The 16010-nt window shown below is 41.8% G+C and overlaps 1 protein-coding gene across 2 annotated transcripts; it reads left to right on the top strand.

Annotated features, from left to right (window-relative positions):
- The first annotated feature begins 1963 nt into the window (after positions 1-1963).
- On the top strand, positions 1964-13750 carry LOC308316534 (arrestin domain-containing protein 3-like). 2 transcript variants are annotated; one of them, XM_080765200.1, is made up of 9 exons: positions 1964-2292; positions 3763-3807; positions 4678-4738; positions 6748-6898; positions 7846-7942; positions 9251-9510; positions 11084-11305; positions 11354-11367; positions 11758-13750. In XM_080765200.1, the coding sequence occupies exons 1-9, from the start codon at positions 2028-2030 to the stop codon at positions 11915-11917; spliced, it is 1275 nt and encodes a 424-aa protein (XP_080621326.1). In that variant the 5' UTR covers positions 1964-2027; the 3' UTR covers positions 11918-13750. The 2 variants fall into 2 exon arrangements, with proteins under 2 accessions (XP_080621326.1, XP_080621325.1); XM_080765199.1 differs by having other exon boundaries at positions 1967-2292; positions 11084-11367; positions 11758-13746.
- The last annotated feature ends 2260 nt before the right edge of the window (positions 13751-16010 follow it).

The following is a 16010-nucleotide window of genomic DNA, read 5'->3' as shown; positions in this document are numbered from 1 at the left end:
ATCTGCAGTCCCCAGACATCAAACATCATGGTATAGGCCTATGCCCTATATATACTGATTCCCCATATCGGGCTTCCGTTTAATTAATTCACTTCAGGCCCTCATTTTCAATGTAGCCGACACAATCATCAACAGAGATGACATTCACATTCACCAACATCAACATAAGCACAAATGCAGTATAGGCTACATGAATCAGAAGACATGAGAAAACACTCAAAAATATTAAATAATTGAACAAAGCAAAATTGTTGAAAAGCATTGCCCTGAATGGAAGGAACCTTGAGCATCAGGAAGTCACACGAGCGGGTCTGCAGCCTATAGGTAATGGTATACGGTTCTAGAACATCCCAGAGAGGGCTTTAAAAATAAACATATAAATGCTTTACTATGTATATATGCCTCTCAGAGATAGAGAGGATAAGCCTGCGTTGCCATAAAGTGTACAATGAAGGGAACCATAAATGTCACCAGGCAGTGACCCGTCATAGGGCAAAATGGTGTTGAGGCGCTTTACAATAAGGAGCAGCAATTCTATAAGTAATGTCTCCTTTTAGTTAATATGTGTGTTTCTATATGGACAAGGGCAATAGCCCCAAGTGCGATAGCCCCGTGACCCTCTTGACACTTATTGATTTGGCTATACATAACTGCAGGGCCACTCCTATATAGAGCCCACTCCCACACCCGTCCCAACCTGACAAATATTACTATCATGAGTATTGTTAATGTGTAAAATGATGTTAAATGTCTATACATTTGAATTATGACTTTCATAAAGACATTTGAATTAATTGATTTGAACCAATTAACTGAAAATATTATTTGTAGGCCTATTATTGTTGTGTATTCCAGTTGTTCTCAAACGTTTTCACATCAAGGACCCCCGGATGAATATGCTTTTTGGCCATGCATGCATGGACCCCCATCTGAAACTATTTTGTGCCAGGGCAGGGATACCCCCATACTGTCACGGTGTGTCAGGTGAGGACCCAGAAGCAGAACCAAGCAGGCAAACTGATGCAGTCCAATATATTTATTAACATAAACTCACAGTAAAGTGTAGCAGGACAAACACAGTAACAATGAATTATAATCTGACAAGGGAACACTGAACACAGGGAGGTTTATAAAGACTAGACACAGGTGCAACAGAACAACAATCAACACTGGTATTGGCTGGGAGACTAACAGGACACAGGTGGAGAAAACTAGTAATCACAGGGAGGTGAGACAAGACAGGCAGAACAAACAGTAACTAGGGAAAACAGGAAACACTAGGACAAGACTACATAATAAAAGTATACAACAGACTGATAACGTGACACATACAAGATAATGCAGTTGTTAAAAATGTTTCTAAACATCACACCTGTGTGAACTGAGCGGTGCAACTATACTTTTATTACTTGCGCAAGCAGAGGCGCAAGTACTGCGATCGACTGGGTATGTCGGTGTTGGCCACCGGCCAAGGTACAGTAAATGTTTGGTGATCAGCGCTGCATGGGTAATAATATGTATATAGGCTATAGAGGCGTATGCGCGTGACATCATCATCAAACCTGGAAGTTATGCAGGAATGTGCCTACTGAGGGGTAAAAACTACTTTCTGGCCTTGACAACCCATGCATCAAAACAGAAAAGTCCAATATGATTGCATAAAACAACGTTAAACAAAGTTGGTATTGCATGTTTGCTTTGCGACTCGATTAGCCACTCGATGTGCCAGGATTTAAGGATGTGCATACCCTCTATTTCTATTGTTAGTCTCTGGAGTCTTTATTGGCAGCTGCAGAGCTGCCACGGGTGCCCACTGCCCAGACAGTCTGCCCAGTGCCGACCTAATGGTGCCCACCCTGCAGCCCCTGACAACCAACTGACCAATCACAGCGTGCCATTGTTCCTTCGGGCTATGGGATCACACCACTATAAATAAAGTTGTTGTTGAGATACAGGATAAAGATTGATTCCTTCTGGGAGGAAGCCGGGGGGGGGGGGGGGGGGGAACTTTGATTTATAGAAACAAAATGCCGGGCACAATCAAGAACTTCACGATCCAACACCATCGCTTGAATGAAAGCGACACTTTCACCAGGGGAGACACTCTCACGGGCCAGATCGTTCTGGACGTGGGCAAGGAGGTTCGCGTAGAGACTCTGAGCATAATGTTCACGGGGAGAGCTGTCGTCAAGTGGGAAGAGAAGCTGGGCAGGAGCACCACGTTATGCTTCGCTACGGACTATTACTTACTCTCTAAGAACTTTTATGTTCGAGACCGAAAGCCAAAGGAAGGTATGGCATTATTATTTTTTTAGAGGTGTTGACAAGTGATTGTTTTTAAATTGTTTTGATTTGGAATGGACAGTCAGTGAGGCTGCGATGACGGCAAATTAATATAAGGGCAAATCCAGGGCACACTCCTTTGATTTAGCCGCGACTCAATCACTCATACATAACATAATAAATGAACACCAGAATGGTTTAATTCAGTGGTTCTCAACCCGTGGGTCGTGACCCATGCAGGGGGGTCCCCACATGATTTTGGTTCACATATGATGTTAAAAGACCTATAACATAAAATTCAACTTTTTCCATTTATTGTGTGTTTTCTATCCCCACAAATAACCAATTTTGAACAATCATATTATAGGTGCTTTAATGGAAATTGCTCTCAGGAACAGCTCAACTTATTTTGTCCTCATGGTGATGTCAGACTCATCAATGTCACCCTACTTTGTATAATTCCTCCTCTCCTTCAGGCTTCAGTTCCAAATTAGCATTTCCACTTTGTTTACAATGTCCACCATTGTTGATTTTCCAAGCTGGCATGGAATGGAAACAAGCCTGGTTTTATCATTAGACTGCATTATTAGTAAACATTAGACTGCATTATTAGTAAACATTAGACTGCAGTATTAGTAAACATTAGACTGCAGTATTAGTAAACATTAGACTGCAGTATTAGTAAACATTAGACTGCAGTATTAGTAAACATTAGACTGCAGTATTAGTAAACATTAGACTGCAGTATTAGTAAACATTAGACTGCAGTATTAGTAAACATTAGACTGCAGTATTAGTAAACATTAGACTGCAGTATTAGTAAACATTAGACTGCAGTATTAGTAAACATTAGACTGCAGTATTAGTAAACATTAGACTGCAGTATTAGTAAACATTAGACTGCAGTATTAGTAAACATTAGACTGCAGTATTAGTAAACATTAGACTGCAGTATTAGTAAACATTAGACTGCAGTATTAGTAAACAAGTACAAAGGCAAGAATAGTAACAACAACTTCCTTTCTTGACTTAAGCAAATACAGAACATCAACCACATAAGCATTAAGGTCAAGCCAAATATCAGTCCAGTGGTTTGGACCTAATATTAATAATAATAATAATAATAATAATGAGTCAATGCTAAAATTCAAAGGCAGAGGAGCGAGGCGTGACAAGTAACAACTTTGAGGGACATAGACAAACTATTAAAAAAAAAAACATTTTAAATTGCACGTTATTTCTGCTTTAATTAATTATGGGGCAGGGGGGTCACTGCCTGAAATAAGGGTTGAGTATCACTGGTTTAATTTTTTTTTATTTTTTAAAAAAAAGTTTCAAATACTACAATGTAGAAACACTTACAAGTAAAAGCCTTGCATTGAAAATGTTACTTGAATAAAAGCACCAAAGCCATCAAAATATAATATTAATTCACATTGAAATATTAATTAATTAATTGTATTGCTTCCTTTTCTTCAGAAGATCTATATGCGCTACTGTTGATGGATGAGTGTGGGAGACCATGTAAGTGAAGTGAAGTCCAACATCAACATTGTAACCCGTTTTGTTGCTATGAATCTGAAATGATTAATAATGTCTGGGATCAGTGCTTCTCAAATGTTTTAATTTCAAGGACCCCCATTGTGGTATAGCCGATTAGTCAAGACAACTCACCCCGTTTCCGTTTTCCTCCCAGAACTTTCCCCAGTCAGGGGTGGGAGAGGCTATAAACTTTCATGACAGCAGTAGGCCTACAAATATAATTTATGAAAAGCTACTACAGTGAAGTCTGTTCACAGAAGTTGTTGTAGGATATGTGGGGATTATCTGACGAGGTACCATTTGAGTGCATGGGCAAAACCTTACATATACTAAATGATACTAAATTGTTTATAGGGTCAATATAAGTAAAATAATATAGCCTTTCCACAGGAGTATCTTTTTATATTTTTCCAAAAAAGAATACAAACAGCCAATAGCATATTACAAAGTTATCCCCCTCACTGGTGAAAATTCCGGGCCGGGACTATATAGAATATAGTGTTTCTAAATGTTTTGATGAATTGAACATGGTGGACCCTCTTGTAAACAAGTGTAATTGGGTCGTCCACTTAACAGTCTTGTATTGAGTTTGTGCTTGAAATGTACTGTAATTCTGCAAACTGTTAATACATATTTCAATCAATCAATCAAACACACCCATAAGGGTCCATTTGGTTCCATTTGTAGGCCTACACACACACACACTGTACAGGAGTTTATAGACCTGTAAGGGGTCTATTTGGTTCCTACATAGCCGGGAACCCACAAGGGTCTAGGACCCTTTTGGGGTCCCCGTACCTCACTTTGAGAACCACTCTGGTGATAATACTAATCAGTTTGATTGTTTTCCAGATAGCAGTGTTGTTCCCCCGGGCTGCCACATCTATCCATTCACCTTTCAGTTTCTTGACCAGTAAGTTTCCTCCAGTGGAGGTAGAGTAGACCAATGGTTCTCAACCTCATAGGCTTATCCTCGGAAACCCCAGACGTTTTCATTTCCAGGGAGGGAAAAAAAAGTCTGGGTCTGAGTCCACTTCAATTGGGCATAGAGTAGCGCAAACATTGCTCACTCTCTGCTGATTTGTTGATCGTCCGCACCTTTGTTAAATTGACACCTGCCTATGCCATAAAAAGCATAGGTGAGTTCCAGGCTATCATAGGCTAGCAGCCTGCATGGGTCAGCAACAACAGACTATTGCGCTTGGTGCACTTAATCTTAACAGAGTGGAAGACTTCTATCGTTCCTTGTTTCACTAGATGGCTCGCTTAATGAGTTTGTATCACTGATAGGCTATACCACTACATGGACAAACAGGACAGTTTAGCATCATTCGAGTAGGTCTACACATATCCTTTTGTAATATCACGGGTCATCTTGACTCTGCTGTCTGACTGCTCTGCTTTGTACAGGCCCCGTTGTTTATGTGTCCAACTGTTGTATTGTGGTTGCCTACAATAAATATCTGGGACATGTGATAACTGACCAACTGTCTGATGAAGAGGACCTGTATAGGCAGCGCCGTATATACTGTATGCTCACAGGCAAACATGCTTGGGAGGAAATTCCACTCATGTTCACCTGAGGTTAAAGTAAATCTCTTCAGAGCATACTGCACTCCCCTCTATACCGCCCCCTTGTGGGTTAAATTTAAGAAAGCAAGCATGTATAAACTGCAGGTTGCCTATAATGATTGCATGCGGATATTGTTGAAAAAAACCAAGGTGGAGCAGTGCAAGTGAGTTATTCTGTAGTGTGTGGGATTATACACTTTTCATGCCTTACTGAGAAACTTAATGTATACATTTATGTGTCGGCTCAATGAGTCTCAAAACTGTATAATTATGCTGCTATGTAACCCCAGCTTCAGTAGCACTAGGTACCGGTCTGCTTTTTGGAAGCACTGGTATGAATGTTTATTGTAAAATTGATGTTTTTTTTAATCTTAAATTTTTATCCCACGATTTTGTAACCCAGTTTTCTTTTCACCCAGTGCCAATTATCTAATGTAATCCTGGGCGCTACACTTCCTCTGCCAACCTGGGGGGGCAGCGGACTGACCTCATGCCTCCTTCTATGCATGAGGAGTCCAAGCTGCTTCTTTTCACCTGACAGAGAAATACATTGAAAATTGATGTTTTTATGGGTTAGGGGTGTTTCTTCTCTGTATGTAGTGTTTTATGTTATGTCTGTTTTTTATTGGACCCTGAGTCTGAACAAATAAAGTTGATTGATTGATTGATTGATTGATTGATTGATAGGTTAGTAACTCACGTTTATTATGCATTATAGTCTGGTGTTTGTGTGCTCGCTCCAGCGAGCACACGATAGTTCTCTAAAGTGTATTTTCTTTGGCGTCTGTCTGACTACTTCCACATGGCCTACTTGTGCTTGAACTCTAGTTCAAACTTCAACATGTCCAGCTTTATGCACGTATTTGGGCTTGTATTTTTCTTTTTGTACATTTTTATTTCGTAAAAGATTTTGCACGACGGAGGGTCAGATCTTTCTAGGTTCGCATGGAGAGGTGCTATCTGTGGTTATAACAACGGAATGCATAGCGTTGCTAACAACGCATTAAAACCTATAGACCTATAGAGGGAATTTTCTACTGTACACATACGGTATACATTGCAGGTTTTCAGCGATGCAGTTACTGCAGTAACTGCTTTTCTAGGTGTTTATTGTTGATGTAGCTGTCTGTCATGTCTTATTAAAAAAAAACTATTAAAAACTAATACATTATATAATAAAATAATATTGTTCAAGGCCCATTTGAAAATAATGAAAGCGTCCGTGGCCCACCCATCTTCACCCTGTGTGAATTGCATATATACATTCCTATATTAAGTGGACTGTCTGTGGATCAAGTTGTAATTTATTTGACGTGAGATAACTCACAGCTCTCATCCTTTCGACTATAGGGACATGCCACCACCGTTCCGTGGTCAATTTGGTAAAATCGTGTACGCCCTGGAAGCCAACCTGAGCAGGTCCATGAGAATGGACAGCAATGCCAAGACCAAACTCCACTTTGTCCCTAAAGCCGTGGTCAGCAATATCCACGAACTGATGGTATGTATGTATGTACGGTATGTGCTGGCTGAGGTGCTACACCGCCTGACGCCTGTCCTCCTTTCCGTCTCCGTTGATAAGATAATAAGATGTTGATGTTACTAATATATGTTAATAAGAAGTTGATCATGTAGGTGTGGGCGATATGGAAAGATCACAACTGTGAAAGTGACATTTTGGCCCTGTTGTCCCAAACTGCCCCAGCACTTCCCACATTGCTCAAAGTGGCTAGCTTTCATCCCAACACAGTTTATAGGGCCATACGGTACATAGTTTTCAAGTTACAGGCTAAGCTAAGCAAAAGTGAACCAGGCCTTTTTACTGTGAAAATGGCACTTTGGGACTGTGAAAGTGACATTTTGGCCCTGTTGTCCCAAACTGCCCCAGCACTTCCCACATTGCTCAAAGTGGCTAGCTTTCATCCCAACACAGTTTATAGGGCCATACGGTACATAGTTTTCAAGTTACAGACTAAGCTAAGCAAAAGTGAACCAGGCCTTTTTACTGTGAAAATGGCACTTTGGGACTGTGAAAGTGACATTTTGGCACAATTACTTTTCAAGCAGTATCACGGTCCTCAACATTATCACAATGGTTCTTTTTCAAGTTACGTAACAGTACAACCACCTATACATACGTACAAGGTATTAAACAAAAACCAAAAGAAAAAAGACTAACAGACCATTTAGACCAAAACATGTATTATGTTTGGCAAATGAAACCATCGTTTTACAGAAGTATAAGAACTGTTATATACTAGGTTGTAGAACTGTGAATTCACGGTATCACAATATATACAAGATCTCTGAAAAGGCATGTAATGGAGACGTTGTATCATCTCGATGATATTCATCGTCATATCGCCCACCCCTATAAGTTGATGTTGATAATAAACTGCGGCGTTAATGTGTGCTTTGTGGCTGTATTACTTTGTGTATTACTTCCAGACTCCACAGCGAAGGTCCACGGAGAAGCAAATGAAGCTCCTCACCTCAGGCTCCGTGGCCATGCACGTCAACATTGACAAGACGGGCTACTGCCAAGGTGAGAGTCTCCTGGGCTTTTTTTTGGAGAGCGCAAGCTGTCCCTTCACTCACAGCATCGCATGACTTCGAATATTCAATTTTGATCAGTTGGTCAATCACGCGAGAGTAGCCTATAGCTGCTGGCCTGGCTCCAGACAAGATGTTGTCAGCTCTGGCAAGAGGCATCTCTGCAGATGACAGAAAATAGGTGATCTCAGCAGTGGACGCTGGCTGTTTGCGTTGCTGTTTGCGGTGAAGCTGCCTTTACGGAGGACGCAAGTCCACAGCGGTGCCTCATATTAATTAATCATATTTGGAATTCATCAATTGTCACTTTGACTTCAGTTTAACCACTTAGACCCTCTATGCCTGGTAAAACGGAGCTACATGTCAGATACAGGTGGTGCTAAACGTGTTGTGAGCGTGGCTAATTCCCCCCCCCCCCCCCCCCCCCCTCCCCCTCCCAATAGGAAAGCTGGGGTTTAAGTGGCAGTAAACGCCAGGTATAAAAGTTATTGTCAGTCTGGCCTAATGGAAACAAATATTCTCTACAATTTTCCTTCTGATATACCATATCTTTGGGGGGAAAGATTTACGTATTTATGTACCATTAATATGACAAAATGTAATCAAGGGGTAAGCCGGTGCCGTTGGATGGAAAAGTTATTTACAGGTGTGACCTGAGCCAAAATATGTTTGAGAACCACTGCCTATATGCTATCCACATTTCCCCCGCCAACGTACTGGCGCTCCTTGTACGTTGTACTCCTTGTGCTTTACTTCCTTCAGGCCGTGTTGCCACGTCTGCTTATTATAAGCGACCTTTGACTTGTTTTTTTCTGTAAAGTCACTTGCAAATAAATTATTGGTAGTCGCTGGTTGCTGGTTTTTTTGGGCTTGATTCCAAAGTGTATAGTAATTGCTTATTTGGGCTTGCTTCCACATTTCTTCACATCAAGGAACCCCAGATAAATACTATGTAATTGTCCACAGACATCCATCTGAACATATGTTGTGCCTTTATTATTAAAATGTTAAAAGAATATTCAAAATATTTCAATTCATTGTGTTTTTAAATAACGGATGTACAATCTCACAATGTGTCGCTGTGAGCTTGTAGATCAGCTATATTCATTTGTGCTTGTTTTCATAGACCTGGCCACTTGTTTCTCTTGCAAAACTGGCAACACAGCAAGAGAAAGAGGAACTTATGCACACACACACAAACGCAAAGACTTATGGGCTATATGAAAAATGTGAATATGAATAAATTTGACTTGACGGTTTTGCGATGAAGGTTATCCTAGCTCTGGTCTGTATATTGCAGGAGAGGGGATGGACGTGGTGGCCTCCGTTCGCAACGACTCCTCTGGCGACACCAGGCTGCTGTACCATCTGTACAGAGGGGACAGTTTCCTTGTGGAGAACCACCAGACCCGGCACAAGATCCAGGCTGTCCTAGAAGAGGTGGGGGACGTCATCCCGGCCCAGACTCACCAGACTGTCACCAGGACCATCACCGTTCCGCCTCAAATCACTCCGTCCATCCTCAACTGCAAGATTATTAAGGTTGAATACTGGCTGAAGGTGAAATACCGTATATACCGGGTCTGACACGTACGCACGCACAGTCACACAGTTCAGAGAATAGGATAGAACAATAGGGGAGGAATCCCAGTAGGCCTCAGAGGAATCCCAGGGAGTGACTGGATTACATTACACCCACTGATACACAACCACCAGGCCCCATGGATTACATTACTGGATTACATTACACCCACTGATACACAACCACCAGGCCTCATGCTACAGTGGCACACACAAGTAGATCTGATCATTTTGTTTGATACTTAAACTCTTTCTATGCGAAGTACGAGATTTCTTGTACTTCCCCTCTGCACCTGTTGTCTTCTAAGTACGAGATACCTCATACATTTATATGAAACGGTTTAGCAGAAAATACACTCTTAACACTGGCCAGGTTGCTAGGAAACACCTTGCATACCCCCAGCACCAGGATACGTGCGCGCGCGTCCCATAGGGTCCCATTCAAAGTAGGATCTTCTTTGGTTATTATCTCTGAAAGATATCGGCGCTGTACGTGGTGATCATCATCCATCAGAGGTTCGGTGTGATTTTGTATCGCATGTTACAAACATGTTAACGTTTCTGGCAAAAGATAAACAATGTGAGCTACTGCTAACATTATCCGCTCCTTACAATGTCTGTCTCCAAGCAGGGAAACCGGAAATGAAAGTACCCATTGATCCGGGCCTGATAATAACTGTTGCCCCTCCGACCCGACTCTGGATAAGCGAATGAAGATGGATGGATGATTACAATTTACAATTTAGGCATTTAGCAGACGCTCCAGAGCGACTTACATTAAGCAAGAACAAAAAGCATGGCAATACATCACATTGTCATGCCACAAAAGTAGTTATCATGAACAATGCGTAAGCTAAGAACGTAACAGTGGAATATCTATATAATGAAACTATAAATATAAACTATACTATGCTATACATACGTATATACTAGAAAGTACTGTGACTACATATACAATGCAATTCTAGTCTACATAACATGCTAAGTATCAAATGCAGTCTGTATAAAATCTAAGTCTACCAAAGTGCTATCTAAGGGGGTATAGGGTAAGCTACGGGCCATGATGGAGTCTGAGAAGGTGGGTTTTCAGACTACGGCAGAAGATTGGGAGTGAGGCTGCAGTTCTGATTGTAATGGGAAGTGCATTCCGTAGTTTTGGAGCCAGAAGGTAGAAGAGTTTGGGACGTGTGGAGCGTTGTCCCGGCGTTTTTAGTGAGGGTACTTCCAACTTCCCTAGCTGCGTTAGCTGATCTGAGTGCGCGGGAGGGTTTGTAGGGTTCGATCATACTTGCAAGATATGGGGGAGCCATGCCTTTGGTTTGTATAATGTAGTAATGTTGTTTGTCTGGCGCTCCGATGCGTATGTCCCGTGGCAGCGTATGACGTAATGATTAATCTGTGCTTGAATATGGCATTGGTGTCAGATTACATACATGTAGACAGTAGGACAGTATAGCACTCGACAGAGTGCAGTTCTAGTTCTTTCTCGGTTTCTTTACCCGACCAACGAATGAACTATATCAACCAATCAGTGTTTTGTTTCTTTTTGCAGGTGTGTCTGAAAGTGAAGTTCAGATCCAACCCAGAGGTCATTCTTCCCTTAGTCATCCTGCCGGCCCCCGGCCCCTCCGCCCCCCCCGCACCGAATCAACCTCCACATTACTCTGATTTGGATCATGCAGCAGCACCGGATCAACTTCCACATTACTCTGATTTGGAACATGCAGCAGCACCGAATCAACCTCCACATTACTCTGATTTGGAACATGACGCAGCAGCACCGGATCAACTTCCACATTACTCTGATTTGGAAAATGACGCATTCAGGACCCGCAGGTATACGCCTGTCACACTCATTACACAATCACCTGATCGCAATTATTGTTTGCATAAAATCGTCACCATTCATCTATATGAATTACATCTTTTTCAAGAATTGTTGGAAATAGCATGGTGGCAGTGGTTCTCAACTTTTTAGGCCGTAATCCCCCCCAAAATGAGCACATTTGAACTAGGAACCCCCCACCCTCACAAGCACTTGCAATGTATAAATTGAGGCATTCAATTTAGTTTGACTCGGTTCCACAGATAAATATTGTTAAAATAGCAAATCTACAAAATTAAAGGTAGGTTCCGTTGACGAATGTGACTGTACCCTGTGCTGGGGTTCAAGTGGTTAATTAATCGTCAAGTAAATTGTCAAAATGCCCCCCCCCCTTCCCTCAGGTGTGAAGCTTCGGGGGCCCCCGGGGGCCAACCAGCGTGGACCCCGACCACTGACCAGTGGAAGGATCTGGAAGCTGCCCTGGACGCTCTCTCACAGTGTGCGGCGTCGCCCTCGGCCTCGCACGGCTCCAACGCAACGGAGCGCTCATCAGATGTATAGCGCCAGCGGTGGATAGTGGATATTAACCCATTCTGACCTGAGATCAGATTCATACAAGGTTTCCACTGGACACACACTGGTCTGATTAACCCATTCTGACCTGAGATCAGATTCTAAAAATGTCAGTCGTTCTTCGATTTTTCAAAAATAGCAGACCTACAAGCTCGTAGCGCGCCACTCGGTGGCGCGCTATGAGCTTGTAGATCTGCTATTTTTCAATAGCTAAAGCATAACATGATGCTAACACCAAAATGGGTTCCCGTTCAGAATGGGCTAACAAAGTATACTAGCCTGGCCCAGCCACTGTGCTTTCTGATCTAGAGGGGCGGGCACGCATGGAGCCAAGCGCTGGAGAAATATTGGTTCACCGATCAGAGCCCCCCTCCCTGCACCCCCCATCGCCCCTCCCCTCCCTGGTAGAAAACAGCGGAAGAAATATGACGTCACTATATTGAGAGCGACGCGCCCCTCTGCACTGTAGTTCACTCAAGAGTTCACTCTCACTCCTAGAGACAGAGAAATGTCTCACGTTCCTCCAGGCTTTCATTTTTTGAGCCGTAGTATAGTGAACGGAAATAAAAGCCTGGGTACTGACATTATTTTGACCCAGAGGCCCGTTCTACAAATGCCTTTTAAATCAGGGTAGTTCTCTCACTTTCAAGATTGTTCAAAAGTGCTCCAAAATAGCAGATGTACAAGATCGCAGCACGTGCAAGCCAAGTACATCTGCAATTTTTTCTATATCCAATGCAAAACTCTAAAATGACACAGATGTTTTCCCAGTTTTAATGGGTTAAAGTACTTCTGTACTTTACTTGAGTATTTGTATTTTTAATTGTGTGTGTATATATATATATATATATATATGTTGACTTGACTCCGTTGCATTTCAAAGACGACTATTGTTCTTTTGGCTGTTGACTACTTTTGACTGGGGGAAAAAAGTATATAAATTAACATCAGAGTGCAACCAAGTATAAATCAGTCTTCAGAGTATATCCCATTGCCCATAGAGATGGTTGTACTGCTTATTTCCTTGCCGTTGCCTATTTAGAGAGGTTCTACGTGTTATATTCAGATGTACTGTTACTACTGTATGTTGGTTACTTGTTCACATATCGTCCAATGTCGGGTGGAAACCTTGTATGTGCAAAACTGTTGCTCAAGAAATGGGGGGAAAAAAATGTGTGTTCCAATAGATTCAATGTAATTATTATTTAGTCTCATGCTATTTTTTTATTGCATACACATTTATAAAACCCACAGACACCACTTTCACCCTTTTTCCTTAACTTTCCAATGTAGTGAGCAGTGCACTTAAATAAATGCACTGTATATGATCTATAGCCTAGTCTGTACATCTGCACCTTATCTCTGTACATTACGGTAGTTGGTGTGTGCTTGTGTGCTTGTCCAAAGATGATAAGTATGTTATCTACATAGTATGTTATTTGTTGTTCATTCTATATTTCATTGTTATTTAGATGTTGAGGAAAGCCCAACACATAATTAATCCACGGTTGTGCAGTCTCTTGTTAAGTAGGCCTACATTATATAGAACTCATGTACATTTGATTTGTTTGTATTGTATTTTATTTAGAGATATGGTACGTGCTATTTGCAATTTTGCTCTTCTTATTATATTTTTGATATTGTACACACACTGTTCTGATTATCATAGAGTTCCACTGCCTGTATTGTAAAGGAGAATAAAACCTTTAACTGTTGAATATTTAAGTACAGCCACTATTTGAAGATCTGGATATAATAAAAATCATAGACATATAAAGGTACACGCCCTTTCCGGCTCTGGAGCGTATATAGGCCTATATGTGCTCAAGGCAAGGGGCCAGCTAGGCACTCCAATGTTGAAGCGCTGGTCCCTAGTGGTAAGAGGAAGGACTACAGTCGGACCCGTGGATTCTTGACGAGGAAACCCCGTGCAACCGAGCGCCCAATGTAAAGCCCAGGTGCACTCTGGGTGCACTTCCGCATTTGGACACCAAAATTTGGTGTCCAAATGCGGAAGTGAAACGCTGAATCAGCGAAAAGACGGTAGGCCTACTTCCGGCAGCCTTCCGGGTGCTTCAAAACGCCACTGAGCAACTTCCACTGACATGAATAGCGGAGGGGCGGAGCTTCGCGCTAGTTTAGTCTCTATCCTTTTAATACTCTATGGCTCAAGGAAGGGCAAAACTTTCCCGAGAATCTCGGGGGGGAAGTCTCGGGCCGAGATTCCTTGTGAAGCACCGCGCGAGGAAGCTCTGAGCGTGCGTCACAGAGCGCATGTTCGGGTCTGATAAGTCCCGGAAAAGATGTGCTGTGATTGGCCAGTAATCACTTGAGTGGCAGCGTGACATAGCGTGCCTTCCACACTTCCGCCCCGGCTCTAACAAACTGCAGCGGCCAATGAGGCATCTAATTATTTTAACATCTATGATAAAAAATTTGCAAAATCAACAGGAAGTTATCATTTTTATTATTATAAAACTGTATGAGTTTTGGTGATGCTCTATATGTCTAAATCAGCGTTTCTTTTGTGTTTGTTTATGTATTAAAAGAGTGACTTTGAGAGCTGTTTCAGCGTACAATGTAAGTCAACGAGGAGCATATGAATTATCAATTTCCAATCATTGGAACAATTATTTTTGATTTCTTGTCCACACTTGGAGTTACATCCTGGCAAGGTAACACACAACCCATACCTCTACAAAAGTGGTCTTACACTTTAACAACAATCAACAACTACACTGTTCAGTAGATGGAAGCAGAGCATTATTTGGCCTATAGGTTAAATTTCACACACCACAGTTTTACTACCCTATGACGGGGTGCATACTTAGTTTAGACTAGTCATTGGTTAGACATGGGTTAAAGGACCACTTCACCACTTTTCAACCTATCTTCATATAATAGGTCCTCACTAATAATCATGAAAAAATGCAGCAATTTCTTTCTACTCAGTCTGTGCCTCATAGGAGGGCTGTGAGCAGTTCAGAAACCGTCTTCCAGTGACATCATCGATGGGGAATACAAGCTAATAGAAACTGCAGGCTTTCTAGTCCTGAAAAGCTGCAATGCGAAAATGGAAGCCATCGTTCTCACGATAATGAAAATCTAAACATTTTTGTAAAGAAATCTTGTTTAAAAAAAAATCTGCCTAATGATGATGTCACTGGAAGACCGTTTCTAAACTGCCCACAGCCCTCCTATGAGACACAGACTGAGTAGAAACAAATCGTGCCATTTTATCATGATTATTAGTGAGGACCTATTATATGCAAGATAGGTTGAAAAGTGGTGATGTAGTCCTTTAACTAACACAATGACACTGTTGGTGACTGACCTTCCCACATGTTAACTAACACAATGACACTGGCTTTTTACTGGGATTCATCATGGATACATATACCAGTTCAAGTTAAACAAGGAAATGTTGGCTGCAGTGCGGGGTGGTATCCACTAGATGGAGGATGTGAGCTATGAAATGTGTGCTGATGAACGACTGAATGACTTCTCCTGTTTGGATCTGTGGGACTGAAACGGTGTTTTATCTCAAACATTGTCATCGTCATGGATGTATACTATATAATATGTATTTGGACCCCGAGAGATTGATATGTATACTATTCAGTAGCCTGTATTTGCTCCCACAGGCCACATCCCCTCAAATCTTGACAAATCTCCTCTTATGGGGGTCCCGGGCACAAAATCGTTTCAGATGGACAAAAATGTCAATGTGGGCCATGGGAATGTAAAGTTACTTTACACATAACATATTATTAATCAGTACTTTTTGGTACTTTTGAATTTGAATTCAGGGCTTTTCCAGAGAGAGAAACAGAGAGCATTACATTGTGGAAGTAGGCTATATATGACCCCAACTAAGCAGATCTACAAGCAGATCTCGGAGCTTGTATACAGATCGTTTATTTCTGGAATTTCTGGAATTGTATTTGCGTGTGAGTTGTACAAATATTTAACCAAACAACCAATCCTGGGCACTACTCTTCCTCTGCATGCCAACCTGGGGAGAGCCCCAAAACTGATCTCATGCTTCCCTCCTCCATGCATGACAGGGGTCTTTTCACCT

Source organism: Protomyctophum bolini, assembly GCF_963924005.1.
Source record: "Protomyctophum bolini genome assembly, chromosome: 6".
NCBI classification, from domain to species: Eukaryota; Metazoa; Chordata; class Actinopteri; order Myctophiformes; family Myctophidae; genus Protomyctophum; species Protomyctophum bolini.
Note: the sequence above shows the minus strand (reverse complement) of the source record. Positions and strands in the feature narration are given on the sequence as shown.